Source organism: Mesitornis unicolor, unplaced genomic scaffold (assembly GCF_000695765.1).
Source record: "Mesitornis unicolor isolate BGI_N332 unplaced genomic scaffold, ASM69576v1 scaffold6034, whole genome shotgun sequence".
Taxonomy (NCBI): domain Eukaryota; kingdom Metazoa; phylum Chordata; class Aves; order Mesitornithiformes; family Mesitornithidae; genus Mesitornis; species Mesitornis unicolor.
Window position 1 is genome coordinate 1 of NW_010179288.1, and position 11,317 is coordinate 11,317.

At 44.5% G+C, this 11,317-nt stretch overlaps 2 protein-coding genes across 2 annotated transcripts; one reads left to right on the top strand and one right to left on the bottom strand.

Moving 5' to 3' along the window:
• Positions 1 to 111: 111 nt before the first annotated feature.
• DGCR14 (DiGeorge syndrome critical region gene 14) lies at positions 112 to 8,342 on the top strand (the record flags this gene model as incomplete). The annotated part of the gene is made up of 9 exons (XM_010182708.1): positions 112 to 280; positions 1,224 to 1,319; positions 1,897 to 2,063; positions 3,946 to 4,063; positions 4,482 to 4,615; positions 4,778 to 4,880; positions 6,239 to 6,348; positions 7,263 to 7,378; positions 7,933 to 8,342. Coding segments are annotated over 9 exons (1,299 nt in total), but the record flags the coding sequence as incomplete, so codon positions are not given.
• Positions 8,343 to 9,240: 898 nt separating this feature from the next.
• TSSK2 (testis-specific serine kinase 2) lies at positions 9,241 to 10,212 on the bottom strand. Its single transcript, XM_010182709.1, has one exon. The coding sequence runs from the start codon at positions 10,210 to 10,212 to the stop codon at positions 9,241 to 9,243; it is 972 nt and encodes a 323-aa protein (XP_010181011.1).
• Positions 10,213 to 11,317: the final 1,105 nt, after the last annotated feature.

The window sequence follows — 11,317 nt, forward strand, 5'->3', positions numbered from 1 at the left end:
CACCGGCCCAGCTTCGGCGTGCCCTCCCCGTGGGCTGCGTGGCCGGACCTGAGCTGGGCTGGCACTCTGAGGGGTCCTGGCTTGACTTTGAAGTTGTCTCCGTGTTTGTAGGGCTTAGAGAAAATCATTCAGCGAGACTTCTTTCCTGATGTGGAGAAGTTGCGAGCACAGAAAGAATATCTGGAAGCTGAAGAAAATGGTGATCTGGAGAAAATGAGACAAATTGCTATCAAGTTTGGTTCCTCCTTGGGCAAGGCATCGAGGGACACACCTGCACCCTGTAAGAACTGTCTCACTGGGGCCTTCAGGTTTTATATCTAATGTTACTGCTCTGGTTTATCTAACTTTGTGCAGGCAGTGCTTAACTTAAAGATTCAAGATTGATGTTGCATGAGAATTAGTACAGCAGATCGGGCAGTATCCAGTATTTGATGGCTGATGCTGAGTTTCTCTTTGGTGGTGTGTAATAATTCCTTCCTGAGGGATTGGTTTTGGAACAAACAGCTATTGAATAACCATTCCTCATAGGCATCTTTTGCCGAGTTCCTGCTCCCTCGGGAATGCTGCATGCTCTAATGGGCTATATTATACTGTCAGAAACTCTAAGCTATGTTTTGAATTATTCTTATAGTTCTAGGGTTTCTCGTTGCATCTACAGATGTGTAAGATTTTCATATATTGGGGACAGAAGGCCTTGGAAGCTCATGGCTCTCAGAGGTTCACACAGCAGGCAGCCACTGCCCCGTTGTGTTTGCTTTCAGGTGTTTCTTATACAAAGCCCAGTCCCTGGCCGAGCTCTCACAGTAAGGTTTAGGTAACCAGCAATGGCAAAGGGTGTCCGTCACTAGCTGAATTCCCTTCCTCCCGTACTGCAGGTGCTGGTCCTGGCCTAGGTGAAGCTTGTTATGTTGCTGCTTGCTTTGATTAGCAAAAGCTGTAGATAGGGTGGCAAATATACTGGGCTGTGGCTCTCCTGTGATCTTTTTTTTCACTGCAGGAGAAAGATAATGTCTTAGATGAGCGCAAAATCTAGTTCAGTGGTTGGGACAGAATCGAATGGAATATTTTGGAGTCTTTTCATAACTTCTTAGTTCAGTTGTTGCTCTCTTGATATGTCTCCTGTGACTTGTTTGGCCCATGACCATTTCTGTGGTGGCAGATGTCACAGCAAGTGGCCTGTTCCATGCTCTAGTAACCGTCTGAGCCTTTTCTTTTCATCACAGATGTTACTCCAGCCACGTTTGAAACCCCAGAAGTGCATCCAGGTGGTGTTCAACCGGGGAATAAATCCAAAGCTGGCAGCAAAGCTGGAGAGGGAGGTAGGAGAACGATGTTTTTCTAGCCAAAATCTTCAGCAGCAGCAAAGTGCTCTTGTGAGCTTTGTCTCCGATAAGGGTTTTGGGTATTTAGCAGATATTTAGGGAGTTTCCTTTGACCTTCTAGTCGATGAAAACGATCACTCTGACATTGAACTTGTTGTGATGTTTTACGTTGCGTGTATGAATTCTCAATTATGGGTCTCTTTATGGCCATGTAAATTTTTCCTGTGTCACCTGAAATTAACTCTGTAAGTAAGCAGAGAGTGTAGGGACAGAGCTATTCGTATGGTATATTAAAAATGCTAGCAGCTGCCCACTTGTGTGTTTTCCCTTTAACACAAATAGCTATAAATACCATACAAGGTTTTATGTGAAGGTTGATTACATGCCTTCCAAAAAAGCAGTTATTATTGTGTGCAAGTACATATGTGTATATATTTTTTTTCACCAAGCTTTATGTTATTTATTAGTGGGTCCGTAGAAGGCTTGCTGTCAGAAGGGATTAAGAGTTATGTATAGTGCTGTCATAGAAAGGGAGGTGTTAACCTTTCTCAGGCTTCTTCCCTCCTTTTGTTAGGAGAAGCAGAAAAAGATGATAAAGATGCACTTCCCAATCTGGACAGCTTCTTAGCAAAACACACGAGTGAAGATAATGCTTCATTTGAGCAGATCATGGAAGTGGCCAAAGAGAAGGAGAAAGTCAAGCACGCTTGGCTGTACAGTGCAGAAGAGGAGTATACACAGGTAAGGAGATGTCTCGGCTGTGTCTCTGGTCTTCCGAAGTGACACAGCAGGGAAATACTGTTTTACTCTATTTTTTCCTTGCTTGATTAAATAGAATATTATATTGCCTCCTGGTTTTGAATCCTGCTATAAATACGGGTGAGAATTCATTGGCTCTGAGCATAGGGCTATTGCATTATACTGTTGAATTATTCCTGTTCTTGAATAAGAACAGAAAGGTCTTGATTTTTTGCTAGGTGAGTGGGGTGATCACATCTAAATCTGAGCTAAGCCTGAGTTTCCTGACTCCTGTGGCAGCTCATTGCTTCCTTTTACAGTCCTGGTTTTTTCCCCATCTATAACACGAGAACAGTGCTGGCTTTGTTGCTGAGGATCTGTCTGGTCTTAAAGCTTTGGGACTGTGAGGCATTGCACTAAATGCAAGTGTTGCTGCTGTTGGCAGCCTCCTTTATAAGCAGCAATACCAAAGAGAGCACCTGAGAACAGTTGCTGTTGTTTGTCTGTCAGCCCTTTATTATTTGTTGTTATTGTTTTTATTATTTCAGTTTCCTGTTTCTCTTATCAGTAATGATCCGTTCAGCTGCCAAAGTAAAGTACTGTAAGCAGTCTGGCTGTGCTGCCTTCCTCAGCTTCGTGGGAGCTGCAGGAGCTGTGCTGGGGCTGCCATGTCAATCTCTCCATCAGCAGTGAGCAGCTGGCACTGTTGCCAGATGTGTCAGTGATGGATGAGAGCTGCAGTAGTTTTTAATGAAGTTTGGCAGTGACGCATGAGTGTTTACTGCAGTTGCGAGTGTTAGGATTTCATCCCAGCTAATGTAAACCCTCAGAGTCTGTTACAATAAAAATGCCCTCTGTGGCTCTTTATGCATCTTCTTTGCTTGAATGCTTCCATCCAGAATTAAAAGGCAGCAGCAGGAAAACGCTCCCAAAGCACAGGGGTTGTTTCAGGTCAAGGTGAAGTTGCTGGAGCCAGTCTTGTGCTGATGTGTGTCTTCCTGTCAGCCAGCACTGCCTTCAGACTTTGTATTTCCTTGCATGGTGTGCCTGTTTGTGTAGCTCCACTATGCCTCATTTAAGGTATTCGGTGACAGTACTGCTATTTAAATGTATATGGATGATACCTGTTAAAGACAACATCAGTTGATGTCTTTATTTTATAGCTTCTGGCAGTAATTGGTTTAATTAGTATGAGAGAATTTTAATATGGAGTAACTTATCAGTGGCTGACTGCATTCTGTGAGTTACTTTTCTATGTCGGTGTTACAAGTGTGCTGATAGCAACACTCAAATAATAGTGTGAATATATCAAATGCTTCCATACATTTACTGCCTATTGAAATAATTGAAAACTCTCCAAGTATTGAAGAAATGTCTCTTCTTTTGTTACTGCTTGCCTCAGCCAGTACAGTTTGTATGAGACTAGGGTGGTACAAGTATTCTCCCAAGGTTACATGCCAAAGCCTTGTAGACTGCCTTGATATTAGATGTCTCATATGTTGCTCTTCCCTTGTTTAGCAATGAATGCTTCGTTTGGATTTTGATTAGTAGATAGAGAAAAAACAGAAAAAGTTTGAACCATCACGAGTGTTGTCACAAGATGCTATAAACAAATTCATAATCTGTCTGAGATGTTAATTCCTTGGTACTCACCTGCTTTTATACCAGAACTGTGTATGGAGTTGTTGTCTGCTGAATGGGATGGTTTCTCAAATGCCACTTGCAGAGAGGGAGTGCTTGTGCCACGGCGGGTGCAAAGTGTGCTAAGGCAGTTAGCTGGTGACTGAGCTCTCCAAGTTGTGTGTGCCTGATTAAAAGACTACAGGAGTCTGGCTCAGACCTGACTTTTTTTTCTTTAAAAAATTTTTTCCCATCACCCTTTCAGCGACGAAATGAGAACCTGGCACTTCCTTCAGCAGAGCAGCAAGCTCTGGAGAACGTGAAAGCTGGACTGGAGACCTGGGAGTACACGGCTCGAAACACCCTCATGTATTACCCAACAGGTGAGGTGTGCTGGTTTCTCAGGAGAGAGATTGGTTCTCGGTGGGTTGACTCCAAACAGTGCTTGCAGCACTTCTGTAAATGACTGAGCAACTCTTACTGGTTATACTGCACCTTTTCTTCTGTGAAGCTCAGATATATGAAGTTAAGAAGTTTTTAGATTTTTATTTTTTTTTCCCTTTGGATCATGCTCCTGTGCAGCTGATTGCAAAATCTGATCTTAATTTCTGGATTTCAGATATTACAAAACGTATATCTGGTGCAAATTTTGTTTGAAATTGCTAGAAATACACACGGCAGTTGCTGATGGATTCTGTGTTGTGTAGGAACGTATGGCAAGTGTCATGTTGGTCAAGAGCTTTAGAGCACGCTGTGTACTGTTACCTGTGCCCTTTCTTAACAGACGTTTTGTTTTTCAAGGTGTACCTGATAAGGATGAAGTGTTTAAGAAGCCCAGGGAAGTTGTCCATCGAAACACCCGTTTTGTGAAGGACCCTTTCAGTCAAGCTGTGAGCAAGTCCCAGCTCCAGCAAGCTGCAGCCCTTAATGCCCAGGTTGGATATTTTACTTCTGAATACTTCTGAATTTTACTACTCTTAACTAAAACCTTGTTAGACGTTGGTTTTATTCATCAACCAGGAGAAATATGTGTGTGTGCTAGATACAGCTGACTCACACCTTTCTCCACATGAATGGCGTTATCTTTTTTATTTCAGTACAAACAGGGCAAAGTGGGTCCAGATGGGAAAGAGCTGATACCCCAAGAGTCTCCAAAAGTGAATGGATATGGATTTGTGGCTACCCCCTCTCCTGCCCCTGGTAAGAGGGTCTTCTTCCTTTTTTTTTTCTGATGTAAAGGGACTGTGACTGCACTTATTTTGATGCTCTGATTGTTCAGCACTGGGGTATTGTTGATTTAGACAAGGAGGTAAGCCTTCTATCCATATGTGTCTCATGAACTGGTGACTTTCTTGTGCACACCAGCTCAATGCAGTGCTTAAGTTCTAGTGCAATACACTGGCAAGAGAAATCATGCTGTACCCCGGAGGCTCTGAGCAAGCTGCTGTGCCACTGCTCAGGAATCATCTAGAAGGCATTGAGCCTTCCTAGGTAACTGGGGTGCTGTGGCTGCTTGTTTTATCCTTGGGTGATGCTTCTCTAGAGCTTAAAGATAAGAATTCAAACATTTCATAAACGTGAACCTTCCAACGAGTGTAGTTGCTCATTTCTCAAAATGAGGAGCTTTTGTGTTGGTGTGTCCAGTAGCTTGCTGAGTGATGGCTCAGCCTGGATCATAGGGATGTGTTGTATCTCACTTCCTTCACAGTCTAACCTACGGTTTTCCCCCAGGTTTACTGCTATCTAGGTTCTTCCTTTGAATACATTTGTGTATTATAGATTCCTTTTGTTCAAATGTATTAGCTGCAGGATACTTTCAGTTAGAACAAACTGATTTGATTTCTTCCTGTTGCAATGCGGTATCTGAATTTTTAGCTGTTTTTCTCTAGTCATCGTGTTTCCCTCTCTGTTATTATGCTAGAAGGTGAACATACCGAGGCTTTTCCTCTGGAAAGCCTGTAGGTGGCATGTGGAGCACACCTTTCCCCATTGTAAATGCCTGCTCCAGACCCTGGACAGCAGGATTTTCTAGCCAAGGACTTAATGGGGCACTTAAAATCTGTTCTGCAGTTGTAGCTGTTAGGCCAGGTGCAGTTGCTGTTTGGTACAGACTAGCCTCAAGATGAACTGTGAGAACGCTTGACTGTTATATGTATCTTAAGTCCTCTGCCTGTTTCCTTGCTTTTGATTAATTCCCTGTTGAAGGACTCTTCCCCTCTGCTATTGTATGAAAACTCGTACCGTCGAGGAAAAAATGAAAGTGTCACTGAGCGAAAGCTTGCCAGATGGAAAAATAAACCCGTGGAAAGGACAGTGCTTGAGTGTTGTAATCTAGAGGGTGGTACAGCCACAGGCAATCCTGTGAGTTTAAGGTCACACCCTTTTAAAGGAACCACATGTTACTGTTCAACATTGGCTGTTATTTCGTCTGCAGTGGAGGGGCTCCTTTGTATGTGGATGGTTTTGCTGCATTTCATCATGTGCTTCTCTGGATTTTTTTGTGGTGAATGAATAGTCAAATGTCTTGCATGAGCATGACTTTTAAAATTTGTTTTTAGGTGTGAACGAGTCTCCTTTTATGACATGGGGTGAAATTGAAAGCACCCCTTTGCGTATAGAAGGCTCAGAAACGCCGTATGTGGACAGAACACCTGGACCAGCCTTCAAGGTATTTCATGTCAGGAGTCAGCAAGTCATTCTTTTGAGGGGTAGGGGAACTAAGAAGGGAAAGGCAAGTGAGTAACTAAGAGATTATCGTTGTTGTGGGGGTGTGACACATCTCTGGGTGGTGTATCCCAGTCTTTGACACTAATCTGGGCTCTGCTTGGAGGGTGGAGGTGGACACAGCACTACATGAAGGCTTCTTGGGGGAGGTACCTGAGATGGAACACACACTGTTGGGAGGAGAGTGAGACTCAGTATTTGGTAATGGGCCTAGTCAAAGGGGATTTCAGAGGATGCTGAATACACCTGATTTCTCTAATTTTAGGGTATGAATGGGTAGAAAATGTAGGATTTTCCTCTGTCTTGATCTTCTGGCTGTCACAGGTGTATCACTTGAGAGTAGAAAAGGCACTCTGACTTTGCTAATGCCAGGTGACCCCGCATGCCACCTGTCTCTTGCTGGTGTCACTGAATGTGAGCTGTCAGAGGCTCAGTTTAAGACAGGTGTAATTTGCTGTATGTGCCTCTGTTCTGTCAGACTCCGAAGCTCTTGACTGGTTCTGCTGCTGCTTAGCAGTGTCTGTGTTTGCCTGAGAGCTGGCTGGCTACAGGCCAGGCTAGACAAGACACAGGTAACATTGTTTGTCTAGGAGAGACAGCAGGAGGAAATGCCAGAGGTAATGAATGGCTGCTGCTTTGACTCAACTGGTTTTACCATTTTTGTTACTTGCTAAGGCAGGTTGAAGGTTTCTCTGTGTCCTCTCTGCTTTCTATGTAGCAGCAGAGAGCTGTGGGCTGACCCCACTTCTCCTGGTTTAGATCCCTGTAGGCTGGAATCCAACTGTGGTGGTGCTTTGACTCATTTATGCAGTGCTCATACGAGTGCCTTGGTAAATGAACTGTGTGATGCATTTATAGATCCTGGAGCCTGGGCGCCGTGAGAGGTTAGGACTCAAGATGGCAAATGAAGCAGCAGCTAAAAACCGAGCAAAGAAGCAGGAGGCACTTCGAAAAGCATCAGAAAACTTGGCCAGGTGAGATTTCTGTTCTGACAGCAGAAATGGGAATGGGTATTTTCTGATGAGATTTAAGCGAACACATATAGAAAGGGAGGAATTATAAGATTACTGGAGGCAGGAAGAGGTACAGTCAGACTCGGAACTTTTTAGAAATTAAAAAACTTAATTCCTGAGGGAAGGGGGCTGGTGGCTGTCCCTGATGCTCCCTCTTGTCAGCATCACTGTTCTGCCCTACAGCCACCCAGCAATACATCTGGATCAGTGTCTTGCCTCATTGCAAAGAGGAGACATAAGGCTTGCTTGACTGGGTCACAGGAAGGACAGAACAGGCTCAAAGGAAAATGCAGGCAGTGCCACTCAGATTTGGGGGGGATGGAGGAGGTTTCTCTGTCACTTGTCTCTGGAGAGACAGGCAGCATTTACCTGTAGGCAGAATGGCTTCTGCAGCCAGTGGGTCTGGTCTGTGAGGGGAGTGGACACTAAGCTCACCTGTGGAAGCATTGATGCTCTTTGTGATAAATGATAGGTTTTTACCATAAAATCTTTTAAAACTGTTTATTCTATTCCAGCCTCACTCCAAAAGGACTAAGCCCAGCAATGTCACCAGCTTTGCAAAGACTGGTAAACAGGACTGCAAGTAAATATACTGACAAAGCCCTGCGAGCCAGCTATACCCCTTCCCCAGCCCACACAGGAACTCCTGGTTACAAGACCCCAGCAGGTGGACCTCATACACCCACAAGCACCCCGCAGTCTAGGACAGTGTCTCAGACGCCGGCATCTCAGGATACTACATCAATCACAGATGATTTACTGCAGCTTCCTAAAAGAAGGAAGGCATCTGATTTCTTCTGAATATTCCAGTCACCAGCAAGTGAACTTATATAGTGAACTGGCTGTGTTCAGCTGTCCAGAATCTAGATGATGTGAGCCATCGGTAGTAAGGGGTGTCTAGATCCAGCTGCCAGAATGGAAGCCAGCAATTACAAGATCTGGGACGAGCACTACTGTAGACTATATAGCTAAAATAGCCTGAGATGTGCTTTTTGAAAGCAGAGTATCTCCTGCTGTGGTGTAACTTCCCTTTGAACTGCATGGGTGTGATGCACGGGGCTGCTGAAGCGAAAGGATGCTTTCTGCAATGGCAGAGAAGATTCTGGACTCTTGGAAAACACCAATAGTTTTTTAAAAGATGTATTTCTCTTTTTCAGGTGGCCATGCATTTAAATACTTTTCTGTACAGATATGTCTATTTATAAAATGTGATAAGCCTTCCTAAAAGGTTGAACTGGACTTCTTTCCAGCGCGTCTAACTTCTTTGGTTTTGTACTTTGCAGAAGAGGGGATACAACCATGCATACATTGAGACGTGACCCAGAATTTTAGAGGCCTTCACTTTAATTTATGTGGGTTTTAAACTGATGCTCTTGGATGTACAGCGAGCCTGTCAAGAGAGTTGGTACATTAGGAAAACAGTATGTGTACGGCTTCAGACATCAGTTCACACTTCCTAACAACCTGCCCTGTTGCTGAATCCAAAATGTGGTTGATGCGCGTGTGAATTCTGCAGCTGGTGTAGTCAGGAACTTGAGAAACGTGAGCTAAAAGCTGTTAAGTGTCAGCAGCACTGAAAGAAACTTTCCAATGTGTTTTGACAGTAGCTTCTCATCCCTGCAAACCACATCAGAGACAGGTCTTTTGAGAGTAACGGTGTTAAGCTGTTCAGTTACCTCAGCAGATGTACTGTGTCTTCTGTTGCCGTACTTTGTAAAGCAAAAGATGAGGACTATTGCTGAAAGGGTCCAGAGAAGATGAGGGTGAGAACCAGCAGTTCACAAGTTAGACCAACTTTGTGTTACTGCTAAAACCAGCCATCCTTAAGAGGATCCTGTTTCCTTCTCCTCTTCTTTTCTGTCTGCAGAATAGGACTGGGCTTGCTGCTTGTGCTCAGGCTTTCCTTCATGCAGGTTTTGAGAATGCTCACCCTCCTCTGCTGCTGGCGGAAGGGCAGGGATCGCGGAGTTTGAAATCTGCAACCATGAGTGTTTCAAAACTTCATCTATGCTCAGCCTCTGAGACACATTGGGCTGGAGTAAGTGGTAAATGAGGTCCTGACACTCTACAGTCAGGTGTTTTGTGTTGGGGAAAGAAATCCTGTGTTCTTTCTGGGTACTGATCATTTTCTTGACATTGGAGTCATCGAAGGGCATTAGAGCGTAGACCATTGTATATAGGATGACACCTAAGCTCCATATGTCAGAAATCCTGGGGTCACAAGGAATGCCCTCTAGCACTTCAGGGGCTGCGTACGCAACAGACCCGCAGAAGGTTTTACTGAGAATAATTTCTCCGTTTTCATCCTGAGACAAGAATTTGGAAAAGCCAAAGTCTGACAGCTTGATGTTGAGGTGTTCATCGAGAAGGATGTTCTCACATTTCAGGTCCCTGTGAGCAAAGTGCAAGTCGCGGCAATACTTGATGGCAGAAGCCAACTGCTGAAACATCGTGCAAGCGACTTCCTCTTTCATAGCTCCCATGTTCTTGATGTAGTCCAGGAGGTCTCCCTTTTGCCCCAGCTCCATCACTATGTACACTTTCCCAACTGATGTCTCAAAAATTTCATAGGTTTTGATGATTGAGGGGTGGTGCAAACGTCTCAAAGCCTCTATTTCCCTGGGGAGACACCTTTCCAGTAAGTCCCGAGGAGTTTTCCTTCTGTCGATTATCTTGATGGCCACGTTGCATTTCAGCCGGTCGCAGTAGGCGGATTTCACTTTGCTGTAAGAGCCTTCTCCTATCAGTTTTATGAGGCTGTAGCCTTTCTTTACGAGCACTCCAGCATCATCCATGGCAGGACATCTCAGAGGAGCTGCATGAGGTGGTGCTGGGGTGCATCATGTGTGGTGGCAGATGGCATGGCCACACACTGTGGTGGCTCCCGGGGCGCTGTGTGATGTCACAGGCAGGGCCCCTGGAAGGACCTCTCAGTTCTTTTGTAAAGCCGCTGGAAGATGTCATTCAGGGGGAAAAAACATCAAGTTGCTGAAAGACATTGGTTGTGCTCTGCCTTTTTCATAAAGTGATCTTTTCATTTAGTTTCGCTAATAGGCTGGAGGTAGCTTAAATGTTTTCCTTTCCTAAAATGTACCAAAGTCTTTTAATATTTATTAGCGTTAGGTGGAATTATGTCTGTTGTCTTTTTGTATGTCTTGGATGATCTTTTAAGTCCCACGGGGGATTGCTTCTGGCATATGGTGGCCTTGCTCCTCATCGGCCAGCTTTCCTCAGAAGGGATGGGACGCTGCTTTTCTTGTCTTCACTGGCGCTGTGTTCGGGAACTGGTTTTTTTCCTCTCATTGGCTTGTCAGGGGAAGGAGGTGACTTCTCTTAAGTTAATTTCCCTGTTGTTCCTCCAGCCCCTCCATTTTGTAGCCCTGATATTTGGCTGCTTCTGTGGGCTTTGCTGGCTTTATTATATGTAAAACCTTACTTGGTGAGGGAGTTATGTTTTGACTTCCAGCTTGTGCCATTCTTGAGGAGAGGGTCCCACCAACACCTTCCTCAGAAGGGCTCTGATTGCTTCCCTGTAATCAGCTGCCGGGGCTTCTTGTTTTGTGTTGATTTCAGTTTTTTCAAATGTGGTTTTACAGCTGCTGTGTGTGTGACTCCAAAGATGTTGATGATGATGATGATGATCACAACACAGGAGCTAGGGACAGTCCTGCTTCATCCACCAGCACGGATGACAGCGTCATTCTGAAGAACAGAAGTGGCACTCCTGACAGCCATGCTGGGGCTTTTGTTACTTGGGGTTTTTTTTTTCTTCCCACTCTTTGAAACTTTAGACTAATTTTTACAGTTAGCCAAAAAACCCCCTTAAAGCAGTTTTAACCATACATAGCCCACACTCAGAGCTATGGTTACCCCAGTATGAGCTGGCCTTTGAGTGTGTGG